The sequence below is a fragment of the Salvelinus sp. IW2-2015 genome, unplaced genomic scaffold (genome assembly GCF_002910315.2).
Source record: "Salvelinus sp. IW2-2015 unplaced genomic scaffold, ASM291031v2 Un_scaffold5642, whole genome shotgun sequence".
Taxonomy (NCBI): Eukaryota; Metazoa; Chordata; class Actinopteri; order Salmoniformes; family Salmonidae; genus Salvelinus; species Salvelinus sp. IW2-2015.
The window spans coordinates 49,211-71,416 of record NW_019946907.1 but is presented as its reverse complement, the minus strand read 5'-3'; the positions used below and the strand labels follow the sequence as shown (position 1 = coordinate 71,416).

Below are 22,206 nucleotides of genomic sequence, written 5' to 3'. Positions count from 1 at the left end.
AGTCGTCTGTCTGTCTGTCTGTCTTCTGTCGCTGTCTGTCTGTCTTCGTCTGTCGTCTGGCTGTCTGTCTGTCTGTCTGTCTCTCTCTCTCTCTCTCTTCTCCTTCTCTCTTCTCTCTCTCTGTCTCTCTTCTCTTCTCTGTCTTCTGTTCTCTCAGCACATATGTCATCCAGTCTATCATTGCCACCTAGTGTAAATACATGTGTATGCTTTCATGCAGACCTCAAGCCACCACTTTGTGGGAACTTTAACTAAGTTTGAACCCAAGGGAAGACTTTGTAGCGTTTGATTATTTGGTATCAAATGCACAGCGCAAATCAAAAAATGGTCAAACAGAAAACCGAGGAAAATAAACAACAATGACAAAATGTTTGGTGAAGAATTCCAAAAACCTAAAAAGAAAAGGAGAAGAAACCTGTCCAACCAAAAACACAAGACCCAGAAGACCTGTCACTGAATGTCGTAGTGCAGGTGTCCACATACTTTGTCATGTAGTGGGAAGAGAACAAAGTTTAAACCTTTTTAACTTTTAACCAGTCTTGAAATTACACCTCTTATTACAGTTGACTCCAAGATATGAATTTGCCACAATTGTTGTTTTTCAATATGTATTTTATTAAAACTGCCGAAAATAAATTAAATAGCCCACATCATCTTTGACAATGTGACTGAAAGGTGTGAAGTAGAAAACCATCTAAAGGTTAAGTCAAGCTCAAATCTAAAAGGTAAAACGTCACTTAAAAATCTTAAAAAGGTTAAAAGGTCAAGCTAACAACTAAAGTTAAAAGTCAAGCAAAATCTAAAGGGTTTTAAAAGTCAGCAAAAATCTAAAGGTTAAAAGGTCAAGTAAAATCTAAAGGTTATATCGGTCAGGCTTGTGTTGTCTTCAGAGGTACGACAAGCCACCTACTGTCGTGAAAAACACACACATGTACACATGACAGTTGCGGCCCTGACGTTCCAACACATGCATCACCATTGACAGGATCGCCTGGACACCCTACATGACAGGGATTGGGCCGGACACTCCACACATGACAGTGCCTGGACCACTCCACACTACAGATGGGCCTGAACCCACACATGACAGGTGGGCCTGACACTCCCACATGGAAAATTGGCCTGGACACTCCTTCACATACAGTTGGGCCTGGACACTCCACACATACAGGATTGGCCTGGACACCTCCAAACATTGACAGTTGGGCCTGACACTCCTCACATGACAGGTTGCCTGGACACTCCTCACATGACAGGTTGGCCTGGACACTCCTCACATGACAGGTGGCCTGACACTCCTCACATGACAGGTGGGCCTGGACACTCCCTCACATGACATGCCTGACACTCCTCACATGACAGGGCCTGACACTCCTCCACATGACTCTACTAATTGTACTCTATCTTCTCTAGTCTAACTCTATCGACCATTCTAACTCTATCCTGTTCTACTCTATTCTACTCACTCATTCTACTCTCTCTATCAAGTTAACTCGTATTCAATTCAGTTATCTTTTGAAATTCCACTCAGTCTACTCTTGACTGCCCTACTCGTTTCTGTTTACTCTTATTCTACTCTATTACACTCTATTGCACTCTGTTCGACTCTATTCTACTCTATACACTCTATTCTACTCTATTCTACTCTATTCTACTATATTCTACTCACTCTATTCTACTCTATTCTACTCTATCCTGTCCTACTCGATTCTACTCGTACTTCTGCACTACTCTTTCTACTCTATTCTATTATACTCTATTAATTTCGATTCTATTCGCTATATTCATACTCTATTCATTCTTACTCGTCTACTATATTCTACTCTATTCTACTATATTCTGCCTCTATTCTGTTCTACTCTATTCTACGATACTCTATATTTTCTATTCTATTCTGCTATTATTCTACTATATTCTACTATCCATTTCACTCTGTTATACTCTATTCTACTCTATCTACTCTACTCTATTCTACTCTATTCTACTCTGTCACTCTATCCGTTCTAATTTCTTCTACTCTACTCTTCTCTATTCCATTTTACTCTATTCTATTCTACTCTATCTTTCTATTCTTCTCTATTTCTACTATATCTGCTCATTCGTATACTACGCTACCACGATCTACTCTTACCATTCTACGACTCGATTCACTCTACCTCGCCTAACTATAACTCTTCTACTTCTTCATTCACTCTATTCACATATCGCCTATTCTTTAACTCATCTACTCTACCGTCACTCTATTCTATCTACTCCGCTCTACTCTATTCACTCTAATACACTCTAACACTCTATTCGACTCTATGTCAATATATTCGCTCATCTTTCTACTCTATTCTACTCATTCTGACATATTCTCCTAGTCTTCTACTCTACTCATTCTACGCTACTACACTCTATCTACTCTATCTACTCTATTCTAAAATCTGCTCTTTTAGCTTCTACTCATTCTTACTCTATTCACGATATTCTGCCTCATCGTCTACTCTAATCACTCTACTCTATTAACTCTTCTACTCTATTCTATTTCTATTCTCTCTATTCTTACTATATCGCTCTATTCTGTTCACTCTATTCTACTCTACTCTATTCTATCTATTCTGCTTCTATCTACTATTATTCTGCTCTATTCTGTTCTATCTCTATTCTACTCTATCTATCTCTATCCTGTCTACTCTATTCTACTCTATTCATTCTACTCTGCTCTACTCTATTCTACCATCACTCTATTCTTCTCAGTTATTACTTGGAAATATTCCACTCGTCTACTCTTGACTGGACTCAAGACTCTTAACTCTCTTTAACGTCTCAATTAAAGCCCCAAAACAGTCTCGTATTCAAGAGTCTGAAACTATTCAGCAGATACGTTGATGAAATCATAGAGATAAAGCCATTATCAGTTTTGTATTAATAGCTCAGAAATATTGTAAATATAGACATGACATGATCAAACAGTTTCCAGGTTTGTTGAGGCAGGTTTACGTGCCACCTTAATGGAATATTGCTGTCTGTTTGTGGTGTGTGTGTTGTGTGGGTGGTGGGTGTGAGTGGTGTGTTTGGTGGTTGTGTGTGTGTGTGTGTGTTGTGGTTGTTGGGTCTGTGTGTTTGTGTGAATTGTAAGCTTGTGTGTGTGGTGTGTGTGTTGCCGTGTGTCGTACGCGTGTGTATGTGGTGTGTGTTGCTCTAACCTCAACTCACGGTTCGCTAGTTCCAGTGTGGACCTATACAGTATACAGTGATCAGTGGTACCTATACAGTATACAGTGACCAGTGTGTAACCTATACAGTATACAGTATCCTTTACCTAACAGTATACAATGACCAGTTACCTGAACAGTATACAGACAGTGAACCTATACAGTATACAGTGATCATGGTTACCATACAGTAACAGGACCAGGGTACCCTATTACAGTATACAAGTATCATGGTACCATACAGTATACAGTGATCAGTTAACCTATACAGTATTTTGTAGACATGACCAAGTGTCTACCTATACAGTATACAAGTGATCAGGTACCTGAGGACAGTAACAGTATCAGTGTGTACCTATACAGTTTATCACAGTGACCAGGTACCTATACAGTATACAGTGACCCAGCTGGTTTTGTACCTATAACATATACAGGACCAGGTCTATACATATACAGTGACCAGTGTGTACCTACATATACAGTTAGTGTTGCTACCTAACAGTATTTTACAGTGATCAGTGTTACATATACAGGTATACAAGTATCAGGTGTACCTATACAGTTATACCAGTGATCAGGGTACCTAGACCAGTATACACGGGATCCAGTGTTACCTATACAGTATACCAGTGCATCATGACTTACCTGATAACATAGTACAGTGATCCGTGTGTAACCGATACGAGTATTAACAGGACCAGTGTGCACTATTATCAGTATACAGTGATCCGTGTTACCATACAGTTTAGTACAGTGATCAGTGGTACCTATAAGATACAGTGACCAGTGTGTACCTAACAGTATACCATATCAGTGTGTACCTTATACATAGACATGATCAGTTGTACCTATACAGTATACATGACCAGTGCGACCTATACAGTTATACAGTGATCAGTGTGTGTACCTATACAGTATTACAGTGATCAGTTGTACCTATACAGTAACAGTATCAGTTGTGTACCTAGACATATACAGATGACCAGTGGTGTTACCTAACAGTATACAGGATCAGGTGACCTATAAACAGGAACAGTACTGTGTGTACGCTATACAGTAAGTACAGTGATCAGTGTGTACCTATACAGTATACAGTGATCAGTGTGTACCTATACAGTATACAGTGATCAGTGTGTACCTATACAGTATACAGTGATCATTCACGTGTTATCGCTGTGTCATAACACAATATATATACATCACATCAGTCATTAATGAACGACCACTACCTTTATATATAGTTACAGCTCTAGGATCACTCTTACCCCCCCCTGATCTTAGATCAGTTACAGTCATCACTACTCCCAAAATATAACCCTGACTGTCCATCTATCCCAGAATCCCTAGCTGAGCTGCGTCTCTGACGGTCTAGTCTGCCGGTGAAGAGACACTCTGATGCTGTAGCAGGATCACAATCAAGAAGAAACTACCGCAACTTAACTACATCACGGATATTTTGTTCACGCAGTACCGGACGGACAGAGACGGCACTACACCGGTAATGACATTACTATAAACATTTTACCGGATACTTTTTCTACTCTGTTGATGTCAAACCGATTGGAAGGAATATTATCTGTTATTTTGTGAATATTTGTGTTGGGTCTTTTTTTTTTGCGTGTCAAGAAGACGAGTGTTTCCTGAATTCTCCTTGACCACATCACCCGAAGTCAGAATGACAGCAAACTGGCATAAAAATTGTTTTCTGTTTTGTAAAGCCAGTCATGCGGCATAGCCAAAACGAAATGGTATATGTTTATTACGTGTTTGGTATAACCTTTCTGGCGCGCTATATTGTAAAAAATTTGCAACTTAGCAGTGTGCGCAACATTGTAAGGGTTGCTTCGCTAATTGATCTTGCAGTCTGTAGAATTTCATTTACGACATTGCTATGCTTCTTCGGCGTATGTTTACTTTACGGAAAGCATTTGTCAAACCGTGAAGCCTGATACTTCATCAAATCATCTTCCCGGCAAAAAAACATGTTTAGGTAGGAGAGGGTAGTATATTGTTTTGGGGCAAGGTTATTCGTCATGGATGTCAACTACCTATTATGTCGAATAAACTACTGCCATAGAGATCCTATTAAATTACTAGAGCGGTTATGTCGGTAACCAGTTTATAATAGCAATAAGGCACCTCAGGGGTTTGTGGTATATGGCCAATATATCACGGCTAAGTGCTGTATCCAGGCACTCCGCATTGCGTCGTGCMMAAGAACAGCCCTTAGCTGTGCTATATTGGCCATATACCACACCCCCACTCGGACCTTATTGCTMAAGTATACCATATGGTTGGAAAGACAACAGATACATATGTATCAGATGACTGAAGTGAACGACAGACCCTAACATCTACACAGTACTATCTCTCTGGTACAGCAAGGTAGTCAGACCGTTATACTCATCCTATATTACACTGAAGTGAACGACAGACCCTAACATGTACACAGTACTATCTCTCTGGTACAGCAAGGTAGTCAGACATTACCGTTATACTCATCCTATATTACACTGAAGTGAACGACAAACCCTACTCTGATGTAACATCTACACAGTACTATCTCTCTGGTACAGCAAGGTAGTCAGACATTACCGTGACTGGAGTTGGAGAACCTAGGTATAACACAGTAATATATATATATATATATATACTCATCCTATATTACGCTGAAGTGAAGAAGACCCCAAGGATACCATTATTATCTCTCTGTTACAGTCAGACATTACATATACACTACCGTTCAAATGTTAGGGGTCCTTGTTTTGAAAGAAAAGCATTTTTTTTGGTCCATTAAAATAACATGAAATTGATCAGAAATACAGTGTAGACATTGTTAATGTTGTAAATGACTATTGTAGCTGGAAACAGGTGATTTTTTATATGGAATATCTTACCATAAGGTACAGAGGGCCCATTTATCAAGCAACATCACTCTGTGTTCAATGGCAACGTTGTGTAGCTTAATCAAGTTGATCATTTTTAACAAGGCTAATTGATCATTAGAAAATCCTTTTGCAATTATGTTAGGACAGTTGAAACCTGGTTGTCCTGATTAAAGAAGCAATAAAACTGGCCTTCTGTAGCTAGTTGAGTATCTGGAGCATCGCATTTGTGTGTTTCGATTACAGGCTCAAAATGGCCAGAAACAAAGTCTTTCTTCTGAAACTCGTCAGTCTACTCTTTGTTCTGAGAAATGAAAGGCTATTCCATGCGACTTTAGCAGAGTTGCAAGAAAAAAGCCATTTCTCAGACTGTCCAATAAAAATACAAGATTAAGACGGGCAACAAGAACACAGACAGTGGACAGAGGACCTGCCTAGAAGGCCAGCATCGGAGTGCCCTCTCGCTGTTTGAACGTTGAAGTGAGTGGTCTTATACGCTGGTTGAGTGGCCTTATACAGCTGGTTGGAGTTGGCTTATACAGCTGGTTGAGTGGCTTATACAGCTGGTTGAGTGGCCTTATACGCTGTTGAGTGGCCTTATACAGCTGGTTGAGTGGCTTATACAGGCTTGGTTGAGTGCCTTATACACGCTGGTTGATGTGCATTATACAGCTTTGGGGTTGAGTGGGGCCTTATACAGCTGGTTGAGTGCTTATACAGCTGGGTTGAGTGGCCTTATCAGCTGGTTGAGTGCCCTTATATCCGCTGGTTGAGTGGCCTTATACAGCTGGTTGAGTGGCCTTATACAGCTGGTTGGTGGCCTTATACAGCTGGTTGAGTGGCTTATAACAGCTGGTTGAGTGGCCTTATACAGCTCGTTGAGTGGCCTTATACAGCTCGTTGAGTGGCCTTATACAGCTGGTTGAGTGGCCTTATCAGCTGGTTGAGTGGCCTTCTACAGCTGGTTTGAGTGGCCTATATACAGCTGGTGAGTGGACCTTATACAGCTGGTTGAGTGGGCCTTATACAGCTCGTTGAGTGGCCCTCTACAGCTGGCTTGAGTGGCCTTATACAGCTGGTTGAGTGGCCTTATACAGCTGGTTGAGTGGCCTTTATACAGCTCGTTGAGTGCCTTAACAGCTGGTTGAGGGCCTTCTTACAGCTGGTTGAGTGGCCTTATACAGCTGTGTTGAGTGGCCTTATACAGCTGGTTGAGTGGCTTATACAGCTGGTTGGTGCTATACGCGGTTGAGTGCTATACAGCTGGTTGAGTGGCTTATACAGCTGTTGAGGGCCTATACCTCGTTGAGGGCCTTATACAGCTGGTTGAGTGGTGCCTTATACAGCTGGTTGAGTGGCCTTAATACAGCTGGTTGATGGCCTATACAGCTGGTTGAGTGGCCTTATACAGCGGTTGAGTGGCCTTAATAACAGCTGGTTGAGTGGCCTTATACAGCTGGTTGATGGCCTTTATACAGCTGTTGAGTGGCCTTATACAGCTGTTAGTGCCTATACAGCTGGTTGAGTGGCCTTAATACAGCTCATTGAGGGCGGTCTTAGTGCCAGCATCGGTTTGTAGTGGTAAATAGGCGGCTTACGAATAATATAGATGAAAACTCTCTTGGTAGATAGTGTGGTCTTCGCTTATTCATGCGGTACCTACCTCAGGCGAGCAATACCTCGAGACTTCTTTAATTGTAGACATCGCGCATCAGCTGTTATTGACACCCCCTCCCCTTCGCCTTACCAGACGGAGCTGCTCTGTCCCGCCAGCTCTATAGTATCCGTGTCGTCGTTCAGCCACGTCTCAGTGAAACATAAGATATTACAGTTTTTAATGTCCCGTTGGTAGGAAAGTCCAGTTTTGTCCCCAGCGATTTCACGTTGGCCAATTGAACGGATGGTAAAGGCGGTTTACTCAATCACCGACAAAATTCTCWCAAGGCACCCAGACCTCCGCCCCCTTGTAATTTCGTCTTTTCTTCAACGCTGATGACAGGGCTTTGGGCCTTGTCTTGACAAAGCAGTATATCCTTTGCTTCGGACTCATTAAGGAAAATATCTTTGTCCAGTTAGAGGTGAGTAATCTCTGTTCTGATGTCCAGAAGCTCTTTTCAGTCATAAGAGACGGTAGCAGCAACATTATGTACAAAAAGAAGTTACAAACAATGTGAAAAAAACTAACTGTCACGCCCTGACCTTAGTTATCTTTGTTTTCTTTATTATTTTGGTCAGGTCAGGGTGTGACGAGGGTGGTATGTTGGTGTTTTTGTCTGGTCTAGGGTTTTTGTATGTCTAGGTTGTGTGTTTTAGTCTAGGAATACGTAGGTCTATGGTGGCCTAGATTGGTTCCCAATCAGAGGCAGCTGTTTCTGATTGTCTCTGATTGGGGATCCTATTTAGCTTGCCATTTTCCAGTTTGGTTTGTGGGTTATTGTCTATGTTGATGTTCAATGTCTGCACTCCGTGTTTATAGTGTTTCACGTTCGTTTGTTATTTTGTATAGTTTGTTAGTGTTCTTCGTGTTCAGTCGTCTTATATTAAAAATATGTATTTACATCACGCTGCGCGCTGGTCTCCTGACTACGCCGACCGGAAAACTAACAAAATAGCACAGTTGGATAGGGGCCCGTAAAACGGCAGCCCTCCCCTCAGGCGCCATTATTTGGTTTAAACCATTTTACTTAAACCTTAAATATGCTATTTATTTATGCAATTCATCCTTTACAATTGTACCATCTGTACTCTATTCAATCTAGTAATCCACCTGTACTCTGTTCAATCTAGGAATCCATCTGTACTCCTATTCAATTCTTACGTAATCAATCTGTATCTGTTCAAAATTTAAGTTATTCGATTCTCGTAACGCTGATGTTCAACCTGTCTAGGATCCCATCTGTACTTCTATTCAATGATCTATTAATTCCACCTACATTCTATTCAATCTAGAAATCCATTCTTGTACTCTATTCAATCTGAGGTAACTCTATCTGTTATCTCTATTCACATCTACGTATACTAGTAATCCACTGTACTCTATTCATCATTAATCTGTGCTCTGTATAATCAACCGTGTGACTCTATTCAATCTAGTAATCCATCTGTACTCTATTCCAATCTTAGTAATCCATCTGTACTCTATTCAATCTAGTAATCCATCTGTACCCTTCATCTAGTAATCCATCTGTACTCTATTCAATCTAGTAATCCATCTGTACTTCTCATTCAATCTAGGAATCCCTCGTACTCTATTCAATCTAGTAATCCATCTGTACTCTATTCAATCTAGTAATCCATCTGTACTCTATCAATCTAGTAATCCATCTGTACTCTATTCAATCTAGTAATCCATCTGTACTCTATTCAATCTAAGTAATCCATCTGTACTCCTATTCAATCTTAAATATGTCATCTGTACATCTGTTTCAATCTTAAAGTCAATCCATCTTACTCTATTCATCTAGTAATCCATTCTGTACTCTATTCAATCTAGTAATCCATCTGTCACCACAATTTAGAATTGTCCAACCTTTGTACTCTATTCTAATCTAGTTAAATCCATTCATGTTATCTCTATTCACTTCTAGTAATCCAGCCTGCTGACCTCTTCACATCTAGTAACTCCCACCGAGTAGCGTCTAATTCAATCTAGGAGTAATCCTAATATCTGTACTTCTTCAATTCTAGTAATTCCATCTGACTCTATCAGGACAGTAAATGCCACCTGGTACTCTCAAGTCTAAGTTTAATCCATCTGTATTCTATTCTAATTCATCAGTGAATCCAGTCTTACTCTTCAATCTAGTATCCAGTCTGTTATATGTTCAATCTATGTAATCCACGCTTGTTTACTCTATTCAAATTCTAGTAACACATCTGTGACTCTATTCAAGATAGGAACAGTGCTGTCTATCAATCTGAGTCGAATTCCATCTGAATTCAATCTTTAGGTAATCATTCTGTATCTTCAATTCTATTATATTCGCACTGATATTCTAAGCTAGAAACTCCATTCGGCTGGTACTGCTTCAAGTCTCTTAGTTAGATCGCATCTTCATTCTATCCAATCTAGTAAACACATTATGTACGTCTTCAGGATGCTTAGTGGTAATCCATCTGATATATTTCAAATCTAGCATTAGTCCACCTGTACTCTTATTCAATCTAGTAATTTAATCGCATCTGGTACTCTATTCAAATTATCAGGACCATCTACTCTATGTCCAATCTAAGTCAATCCATCTGTTATCTTCAATCTATAATCCAACTGTATCTTCAATCTAGTAATTCCACTTGTACTCTTATTCAAGTCTAGTAAATCCATGCTGTACTCTATATTCAATTAGATATCCATCTTACTCTATTAGAATGTCCAATATGGGGGTCTTCGATGTCGACGTTGCAGTGTTATCAAAGATTTGTTTAATGCTACGCAGTACAGTAACTACTACTCTAACTATACTACTAACATAGCGTGACTTACTACTACATACTACTAAGACTCTTATCTACCTAACTACACTACTTACTACTTACTAACTCTGTACTACTACTCTACTATGCACTTACTTACTACTACTACTACTGCTACTACGTACTACTCTACTACTGGCTACTTACTACTTGAACTTGCTACAACTATACTGCACTACTACTACTTCTACTCTCTGACTTACTCACCTACTAGGAACTATACTACCTGATAGTATGATAACTAGCAGTGCATTTGAATCTATTTAGATCCCTGATCTTTTTCCCACTAATCTTTGTTTATACGTTACGGCTTTCTTTTCTCCCCTAAAATGATTAAAAGTTCGTTTTCTCTCTTATTCTACTGTCGTTATTAACACACAACTATACCCCTAAATGAACAAAGGCAGAAAACTCGAGTTTTAGAAAAAGTTTACTATTAGCCGACAAAGAACTCGACCTGTCGTTGCTCGTTGGCGCTTGTCTGCTTACGGTCTGTTCGATTCGGCGTTGGAAGTCGGGTGAACCTTTGCGCCCACCTGAGTCTGAGTCTGAAGCGCTCTGAGAGCAGGTTTTCATAATTAGATCCTGCTTGATTGCTCCTCATCTTTCCCTCAATCTCGGACTATCTCCCTTAAGTCCCTGGGCACTGAAAGAAACATCCCCACGCATGATGCGGCCACCACCTAGTGCCTTCACATGTAGAAGAGTATGGTGCCAGGTTCCTCCAGATGTACGCTGGCCACTACGATTCAGTCTCGCAACAAAGAGATTCAATTCTTTGGTTAGTCGTCACCAGAGAATCTTGTCTCTACTCATGGTCTGTATCTTAATAGTGCTTTTGGCAAAGTCCCAAGCGGGCTGTACATTGTGCCTTTTACCTGAAGAAATGTGGCTTTTTTCCATCGTGGCCACTCTACCAGTGAAGGCCTGATTGGTGCGAGTGACTGAAAGAGATGGGTTGCCTTCTCTGGAAGGTTAGGTCCCGATCTCAACAAGCGGCAACTCTTGAGCGTCATGTCAGCAGTGAACCATTGGCGTTTCTTCCTCCCTGACCAAAGCTCGGCCCACGCTCTCCGAGCTTTGCTCCGGTTAGTCCGGGCGCAGACTCTTAGAGAGAACTGGTGGTATCCAATACTGTCATTCCATAAGAGATATGATGGAGGCCAGCTGGCTATTGGGACCTTCAAGTTGCGAGTGCCAGAAAAATGTTTGTGATTACCCTCCCCAGATCTGTGCTTGACCACAATCCTGTCTCTAAGCTCTGGATGGAGCAGATTCCTTCGACCATCTCATCGGCTTGGTTTTTTGCTCTGACATGCACTCGTCAACTTGGTGGACTTAATAGACAGGTTGTGTGCCTTTGCAATGAAGGCTCCAGTCAATCTGAATTTACCACAACCGTGTGGACTCAATCATAGTTGTAAGAAACCATCAAGGAATAATGATCTAATGGAAACGTATTTTAATTTATAAGTATTACTATGTTATTATCTATTTGTACAGCTTTGTGACTTATAACTGACATTGTTTGTGACGGCGGTCAGTAACTAAGCATAGTTACGGTAAAGTACATAATACTTGTTGGATTCGCGATGCTTGACAAATAACATTTGGGATTGATTGAGTTAGTACTGTGATAGTGGCTCGAGCTCAATCCCCACTGCTACTGCACTGGTTAGGATATGTGGGTGTAAGAAATTCCTCTCCTAAACACACAAAACCTCTCTCTCTCTCTCTCTCTCTCTCTCTCTCTCTCTCTCTCTCTCTCTCTCTCTCCTCTCTCTCATGTCCCTTTCTTCTCTGCTTTCTCTCGTCTCTCTATCTTCTCTCTGCTCCATATTACCTCCCACCTCCCTCCCACCCTCTCCATCTTCATCCATCATCCTCTGCTCCTAACTCTCCTCTCTTCATACTCTCTCTCTTCCCCTCTCTCTGTCCATTTCCCTACTCTTCTCTCTCTCTCTTCTTCATTCCAGTGTGAATGCCCATGATCGACTGAATCAGGAGCCGGAACTTGAGCCCAAGCAAGCAGGAAGGGAGAAAGGAGGGATAGGCAGTGTTGAACACTCCACCGCCGCTGGACACAGTACACCAGCCACAGAAATAAAGCCAGGGTGCAGCCTTCAACCGTGCATGTTATTTCCAGAACCCAGTACCTTTGACTTCTTGGGTTCAACACTTTGTCAGCCATATATACAGTGGGTATCCTACACTTTGAAAGTTGTGAGCTTCCACCGCAGGACTTGAGAGAGGACCAGCTCCACTGACTTCACTATACCAGACCACACCAGGGGGAAGCAGGTACCCAGCCATCACATCCTTCATTACTCCAGACCATCACCAGGGGGAGTAAGGTACCCAGCATCACGGCTTTCATTATCTCCAGACCACCACCTAGGGGGGAGATTAGAGGACCCGAGCTGCACGGCCTCATTACTACGAGACCCACCACCAGGGAGGAGTCTAACGTACCCAGCGGTCGAGCGCTTCATTACTCCAGACCACCACCAGGGGAGTTAGGTACCCAGCGTCACGGCTTCATTACTCCAGACCCACCCAGGAGGAGAGAGGGACCAGCGTCACGGCTTCCAGTTACTCCAGACCACCACCAGGAGGGAGTTAGAGCACATCATTACTTGCCATTTTGGGTCCCAAGGTTTTATATGACCAATCATATCGAGTGTTCCAATGACAAATTGACGCGAGCCACCCCGTCCCTGGTGACTTCAGCAAAGATGGCTGACTAAACATTACGGGGAAGCAATGTATGCAGTTAATAACGTCATAACGAGCTCAAACAAAGACCATGTACAATTGAGAGGAAATATGTTAGTTAATTTAGAGACAAGAATAATTGTGGATATTTTTTGGTCATAAAGTTAATTTTCAAAAATCGCTATTAGCAAGTTTTTTTTCAGCCATATCCAATACCAGGTGTATCAAAACTATTCATTATAAACTCAGGTTTCGAAACCCTCAACTTCTAACCAAAGTCCCAGCATGCTATCGACTGTTCCCAAATGTAATTAATTGGGATTGGGGCCGATTGTGGCTATAACACTTTATCAATTGGAATCTTTAACGTGAAAGGGGAAAAGGTATATTATTCGTTTTTCACACGTAGCAGGATGTGAATTCTGCAAACAATTTTGATAAGGATGGCTATTAGCTAAACAATAGACTATTCAACCTTTACTAAGAATTGTCTCTTAAGCCAAGCTACAGTTGAAGTCGGAGGTTTACATACACCTTAGCACAAACACATTTAAACTCAGTTTTTCACAATTCCTGACATTTTATCCTAGTAAAATTCCCTGTCTTAGGTCAGTTAGGATAACCACTTTATTTATAAGACTTGAAATGTCAGAATAATAGTAGAGAGAATTATTTATGTGGTCACGGCCGTTTAAAGGAGTGGACCAAAGGCCAGACGTTTTGAGTCGTACTATACTTGTTTAATATAAGAATTCGCCACCAAAAATATAAAACATCAACGAACACGTGAAGGCCAACGAGTGCCTGGGAAAACGGCAACCTAAATAGGCTCCCCAATCAGAGACAACGAATAAGACAGCTGTCTCTGATTGGGAACCCATCCAGGCCACCATAATACCTACAACCCCGTAGACAATACAAATCCCCATAGATAACAAAAACCCTAGACAAGCAAAAAACTAAACAAAAACCACCCTTGTCACACCCTGACCTGCACCAAATAATTAAAGATATAACTAAAGCAGGGCGTGAATATTCAGCTTTTATTTCTTTCATCACATTCCCAGTGGGTCAGAAGTTTCTCCATACACTCAATTCGTATTTGGTAGCATTGCCTTTAAATTGTTTAACTTGGGTCAAATGTTTTGGGTAGACTTCCACGCAAGCTTCCCACATAAGTGTGGGGACTTTGGCCCATTCCTCCTGACAGAGCTGGTGTAACTGGTCAGGTTTGTAGGCCTCCTGCTCGCACACACTTTTTTCAGTTCTGCCCACAAATTTTCTATAGGAATTGAGGTCAGGGCTTTGTGATGGCTACTCCAGTACCTGACTTTGTTGTCCTTAAAGAGCATATATGAAGTTAAGAAGCCAAAAATGCCGCTAAACTATATTTGGCACAATGTTTCATGCTGTTCTGAGGGACGAAGCCGACACAGGGATTCTTTAGGTAATAGCCCAAGTACTGTAGCCGGACATTACGGTTGTACAGCGCCATATTTTCCGTTCCATCCTAACAGAAAACCCAGAGGGTTTTTAGTTTTTCAATGAATTAGAAACACCATCATATTAATCCAATATGTAAGACTAGAGCAGTACAGTCAAAATTGTTGACACTTCTACTATTCAAGGATTTTTCTTCATATTTTCACTATTTCTACATTGTAGAATAATAGTGAAGAGCATCCACAAGCTATGAAATAACACTATGGAATCAGTTAAGTAACAAATTCCTATTTACAAGGGCAGCCTACTCCTTCCTCCCAACGGGATTTTGAACCCGGTGTCCCGCGTGCCCCGCATTCTGGTAGTACAGACATGGCCTGCGCTCTCCCTTATGTAAGGAATTAGGCACTTTCCCATGTTAACTACAGTATGTATTGTAGAACTCACATGTAGCCTAATAAACAAATAAACACATTTCGTTAGTAAATAATAATAAAAAAATTGGTCTTTCAAAATGCAGATGTTGATTTAGTTATGATCCATAACGATATTACTATGGGAATAAATATCACTGATTACATATTAATATTGGAACAAAGTTTTGTATTCTTATTAAGGCAAACAATGTAGATCGTCCAATTCCTGTATGCCTACTCCCGACCGTCAACGCTTCGTACTAGTTCCTGTAGCCCTTGTACACCGACCGTCACGCGTGTACAGTCCTGTAGCCCTACTCCAGACCGTCACTATGTGACAGTCCTGTAGCCCTTACTCCGACCGTCACTTATTGACAGTCCTGTAGCCTTATGCATCACGCGACGCACCGTACTGGTTGTACAGGTCCTGCGTGACTACTCGCCGGCACGTCACGTTTACAGGTCCTGAGGCCTATACTCATCCGACCGTCACGTTGATCACAGCGCTCCATAATTTTCCATCCCGAGCCTAACGGACAACCCATGAGGGTTACACGTTGTCATTTTCTCTGATAGAACACCATACATAGTAATCAAATATTTAAGATACTTACAAGCATCAATTTTAAGAAGATTCAAAATCTAATACCACATATACCAGACCTATCATGGATTATTACAATAAACTTATACTGGTAATAGTCGACATGATTCTCTCCGTACATTGCACATACGGCTAATTTATCTATCAATTGCTTCTCAAAGAGTGCCCAATGTGTGTCAAAATCTTTAGCAAAGACTAGGTCCGCAGTCACTTGTTTAAGTGATTCCTGATAAGTGAACAGAAATAGACTATATAAGATGGCAGTGAGTTAAGTTAAATAGATACGAATAAGTGCTCGACAAGCATATTGCTATGTGGCAGCAGCACAAGTGATCTATGTCTTGGGTTGTCATTCTCGACAGTAATGAGCTTTCTAGACTTTACATAGGACTTGCCGAACCACTATGTGTTATGATTTATAATTAAGGGATATGTATTGAACATTGGTCAAAAGCTGTGTTGATGATTTTTTAAGAATATTGAGTATAAGGTTTTTTAAAGTAAGACTGACGTCGAGCGTTTGTTCGCTGGCAAGTATAATCACAAGATGTAAGTGGTCGTGTGTTTACGGTCTCGATGAGTGTCTGAATACATGAATGGTGAGAGCAGACTACAGATGGTCTGTTCTCGTGGGTGATCGTGAGATTGGCGTGGCAGACTCTAGGAGATATGTCTGATTTTTACCTATTATGCGGTGTCTTGGCACGTATTGAGGCTGGCAGTACTACAGCCATGTGGTGTGCTTAGCGTCCTTCGTGTAAGTTTTGTAATCAGTTTTGCTCGACTTTGTGTCTCTGGCAGACTCAAAAGAAGTAAGCGTTAGCGTGTGGTTCTCATCTTGTCTGCGTGTGCTCCGAGTCTGTGCGTGAGCAGAACTAGCGAGAATTGCTGTATAACTCCTTGTTAGTGTGGTTTGATTCAATTGTGTTACTTTTAGGAATTGGTTATGTAAGGGCTGGCAGACTACAGATTGTCTGTTTCTCTTGTAACATAGTGGTTATGTAGAGGTGGTCGTATGTAGGTTGATCTGATGATATACTGAGTGGCGTTGCAGGACATAAGAGATTTAGTGAGTCTGTTCTCTGTCGGGTGTCGTAAAGGTCTTGAGTTAGTGGACCTGGCAGACTACAGATGCAGTCTGTACTAATATGCGGTTGGGTGGTGTTCTGAAAGTTATGATGGGTGCTGATGACAGACTGCGCGTATAGTGCTGTGTTTCTTCTGTGGATGTCCTAGAGTGGTGTGTCGGCTATGATGCATGAGACTACATAATGTTTAGTCTTCTGTGGTGTCTGAGTTTTGATGTGGCTCTAGACTGCAAGAGTTGTCTGTTATTCTGATAGACTGCTAAAGCATTTAGATCTCATTACGTGCTTTGCGACCAGAAGGTCGTCCTGAGCCCTAGGATGTCACACTTTAGTGCCTTAGGTGTCTCCGTTATTCACATTCGCGTCCCCTCTCCATCAGCGATCAAAGAGACAGCAAAGATACTGCTAGACCAGTGGCTTTTCAAACCTCTTTGTGCGTGTTCGGGGTATCCATATAGCAATCTCGTTAATCCATCCGCCCGCACTACACGTATATAGGTGTTATTAGAGCCTCCACTAAGTTGCTTAATTCAACTAGTCAACTAATCACTTTCAAGCCAGGTGTCGTATGTTCGACTACAGACTAAATGCGTGAGTGCCTTTCTTGTAACTAGTGAATCAAGAGCTGCGCTTTTAGTGATCTACGTGGAATCTAAAGGCTCTCTTATGGTACTAGTGAAGGTGCATCCCTTATGTGTAGCTCATGATGATACAAAGCCGTTGACTATGTATATAAAGCCTTGACTAGTGATCGAGCCCTAATACTGAACTATTGAATCAGCCCTAAATGACAATGTTCTTTGGACTAGTGCGATGCAAAGCCCGGGAGACTAGTTGAGTATCAACCACTTGACATGTGGTGAATCCAAGTCCTCTCTTTAGATACATAGTGTAATCGGATGCAGCAGTGGACTATGTGAATCAGCACTGCCTTGATATGAATGAATCAACGCCTCTTTAGGAGATATTGGTACCTGTGTTACGTGAGTAAGAATTCAATAGTCACTCTAATCGGTATGAACGAGGAATCAGCCCAATTTGAGGTTATTGACTATGTTTGTGAGATCAATGCCGGTTGAACATAGGGTGTGATCATATGGCCTTTTTTGACTAGGGTGAATCAAGCCCTTCATAGTGAATGATCATGGTGGTATAATATTTTTCAGACCTCCAACACTCTTGATCATACTAAGATCAACTGGAATCATCTTAAGTCCTGACTAGTATGTATATACAGATGTGGAGGGGTCTTAGACTATTCTCCGACTCTGATTCTACATAGTCTAAGTGGCTTGGTTCACTAGTCAAGGGGTCGTCATATGGGTACAATCATGCCAGTCAAGGAACTTTTGAATTGAGGTATAGTTGATCAGTGTTGAAGTCAGCTGTGGAGGCTACTGTAGCAACCTTAGTCTGCACTCTGTATTCTAGCTACGGTTTCAAGGGCTTGTCATCCTAGATCATAGGCTGTGATTCACTAGTCAAGGGCTTCGACTTCACTAGTACAAGGCCCTTGATGATAGTGACTAGTGATCAATGTGGGAGGCTCTGATACTATCCTCAACCTGACTTCAACTAGCAACTATTATCGGAGTCAAGACCCTTGACTACGTGAATCAAGCCCCTGACTAGTGAATCAGTGAGATAGTTCAGAGCCTCCACACCTGATTCAACTAGTCAACTAATCATCAAGCCCTTGACTAGTGAATCGAGCCCTTGACTAGTGAATCAAGCCCTTGACTAGTGAATCAGGTGAGATAGTTTAGAGCTGGCACACAGTTGTGAAACGTCTGGGGTTTGAAAACCAACTGTTATAGAAAGAGGAGAGGCTCAGGTCCAGCACCAAGGCAATGTCTTTAAYGGRACCCTATTCCCTATATAGTGCACTACTTTTGACCAGAGCCCTATGGGGCCTGTAGTGCACTATGTAGGGAATAGGGTTCTCTTTGGGACATGGCCTAAGTCATAGGAGGGGACGTTTTCTCCAGGACTCTCAGGTCAGGCCAATTAAAGAGGTCAGCGCTGATCTAAGATCAGTTATGTGTTTCTGAGCCTAATTGTTAAGGTTGTGATTTTGAGAGAGTAAGCTGATCCCAGGTCTGTGCTCTAAAGGGGGCATCTTCTCAGATGAGGTAGTTTAGTTGAACTATCCCTGCCTGTGGGGATTAGACCTAGCTGCGTAGACACTCTTGACTGATTCTCACATACAGACGACTCTTGTGTAGAGGTCTGAACACCTTTCAGCTTAAACTTCAAAAAACATGGCAATTGTGTGTTKATTTCCAGAGTTGTTGGGCAGCGAGCTGCTCACTGCGGAACCGGACTATTCTCTGTAAAGTCCTAAACCTTTTCAGGTAGAGGGAAACGGTATTAAGCTGTGGTCATCGTTATGAGGGAATTTGTGTGGGTGGAGTAGCTACAGCTTCTTCAATGCTCTTCTCTCCAGGACTAGTATACAGGGAGTCGTCTCTTCTGCAGGGCTTGTACTTTAGCTGCAGTGCTGCTTTCACACACACACACACACACACACACACACACACACACACACACACACACACACACACACACACACACACACACACACACACACACACACACACACACACACACACACACACACACAGCAACACACACACACACACACACACACACACACACACACACACACACACACACACACACACACACGCAACACACACACACACACACACACACACACACACACACCACACACACACACACACACACAAGCACACACCACACAGAGACACACACACAAGACAGCACAACACAGAGACAGACACACCAGAGAACAGACACACACACCAGAGACAGACACACCACAGAGACAGACACAACAGAGACAGACACACACACAGAAGACCACCACGACCACACACACAGACAACACACACACACACAGGAGACAGACAGACACACACACAGAGAGACAGGGTTGGTAGCTGCAGTACTCTTTGTTCTGAATAACGTAGCTCCCTTGTCCATCTTCTGGCTGAATAAGATTAACCATAAACAGGAAATTGTTATGAATATTGAAAGTATGTTGTTTGATAGAAAGAGTGGAAATGAGCATGAAAATTATGATGATTTATACGATGTTTAGGTTTTAGGAGAAGAGTGAGGGGAGGAAAGAGGGAGAGAGAGAAGAGGGGGGAGGACAGAGAGGCGGGAGAAGAGACAGAGAGGGGTAGAGAGAACGAAGAGAGGGGGAAGAGAACAGAGAGGGGGAAGAAGAGCAGAGGTAGGAGAGGAGAGAAGAGAGGGGGGAGAGACAGAGAGGAGAGACAGAGGGGAGAGACAGAGAGGCGAGAGATGAGGGGAAGATAGAGACAGAGAGGGGAAAGACGAGAGGGGAGAGACAGAAGGGGACGAGAGGGGAGACAGAGGAGGAGGAGATGGAGGAGAAGAGACAGGGGGGAACAGAGAGAGGGGGAGAGACAGAGGGAGGAGAGAACAGAGAGGAGGGAGAAGAGACTGAGAGGAGAAGAGACTGAGAGGAGAGACAGACAGAGAGGGGAGGAGAGAGATGGAGGAGAAGAGACGGGGGGGAGCAGAGGGGGGAGAAGAGACAGAAAGGGGTAGAGACAGAGAGGGGGAAGAGCCAGAGAGGGGAAGAGACAGGAGAGGGGGAGAGACAGAGAGGAGAAAGACAGAGACGGGGAGAAGAGACTAGAGGAGGAAGAGACAGAGAAGAGGAGAGACAGTGAGGAGGAGAGGCTGAGAGGAGAGACTGAGAGGGGAGAACAGAGAGGGGAGAAGAGAGGAGGAGAGAGAGTGGAGGAAGAGACAGGGGGACAGGGGGGGAGAGACAGAAGAGAGGACAGAGAGGGGGAGAAGGAGACTGAGGGGAGAGACTGAGAGGAAGACAGACAGAGAGGGGAGAGAGTGGAGGGAAGAGACAGGGGGGAGACAGAGGGAGGGAGAAGAGACAGAAGGTAGAGACAGAGAGGGGAAGAGCCAGAGAGGGGAGAGACGAGAGGGGGAGAGACAGAGAGAGGAAGACAGCGAACAGGGGGAAGAAGGGGAAGAGAGGAGGAGGAACTGGAGAGGAGGAGAGACAGAGAGGAAAGGAGAGACAGAGAGAGGGAGAAGAGACAGAGGGAGGGAGAAGAAACTGAGGGTGACACACAAATAACCTCTCAACTCAACGTCAACAAAAACAATGGAGCTGATCGTGGACTTCAGGAAACAGCAGAGGGAGCAGCCCCCTATCCACATCGACGGAAGAAGTGGAGAAGGTGAAAGCTCAAGGACCTCGGGGGTACACATCAAGGACATACTGAATGGTCACCCACACAGACAGTGTGGTGAAGAAGTCGCATCACCGGGGCAAAAACTACCTGCCCTTCAGACACTACAGCACCCGATGTCACAGGAAGGCCAAAAAGATAATGACTTAAATATCAAGGACACACCCACCCGAGCCACTGCCTGTTCCACCCCGCTATCATCCAAAGGCGAGGTCAATACAGGTGCATCAAAGCTGGAACCGAGAGACTGAAAAACAGTTCTATCTCAAGGCCATCAGACTGTTAAACAGCCACCACAACTAGAGAGAGGCTGCTGCCAAATATACATAGACGTGAAATCACTGTCCACTTTAATAATAGGAACACCAAGTCACTTACAATGTTTGCATATCTTGCATTACTCATCTCATATGTATATCTGTATTTTTTCTACTGTATCTTAGTCTGTATCTCATTTAGGCTGATCTACTGACAGTCTGCTGCTCTGACATCGCTGTCCATATACACTACCGGTTTAAAAGTTGGGGTCACTTAAAGAAATTGTCCTTGTTTTCTAATAAAACAAACATGAATGAGTTGCAAAAGAATAGGAAAATATAGTCAAGACGTTGACAAGGTTTATAAATAATGATTTTTAATTGAAATATAAATGTGTCCTTCAAACTTTGCTTTCGTAAAAGAATCCCCCATTTGCAGCAATACAGTCTTGCAGATCTTTGTTTCTAGTTGCAATTTGTGAGGTAATCTGAAGAGATTTTACCCCAAGCTTCCTGAAGCACCTCCCACAAGTTGGATTGGCTTGATGGGCACTTCTTACGTACCATACGGTCAAGCTGCTCCCACAACAGCTCAATAGGGTTGACTGTGCTGGCCACTCCATTATAGACAGATACCAGCTGACTGCTCGTCCAATAGTTATTGCATAGTTTGGAGCTTGTGCTTTGGGCCATTGTCCTGTTGTAGGAGGAAATTGGCTCCAATTAAGCGCCGTCCACAGGGTATGGCATGGTGTTGCCAAAAATGGAGTGATAGCCTTCCTTCCTAGTAACATCCCTTTTTACCCTGTACAAAATCTCCCATTTTACCAAGGCACCAAATCACCCCCAACCATACA

At 42.6% G+C, this 22,206-nt stretch overlaps 1 protein-coding gene across 1 annotated transcript in view; it reads left to right on the top strand.

Annotated features, from left to right (window-relative positions):
• The first annotated feature begins 21,004 nt into the window (after window positions 1–21,004).
• Window positions 21,005–22,206, top strand: part of LOC139026732 (mucin-2-like) — a 13,492-nt gene continuing 12,290 nt past the window's right edge. The window contains 1 exon segment of the mRNA XM_070442043.1: window positions 21,005–21,080. Within this exon segment, the coding sequence (XP_070298144.1) occupies window positions 21,005–21,080 (76 nt within the window).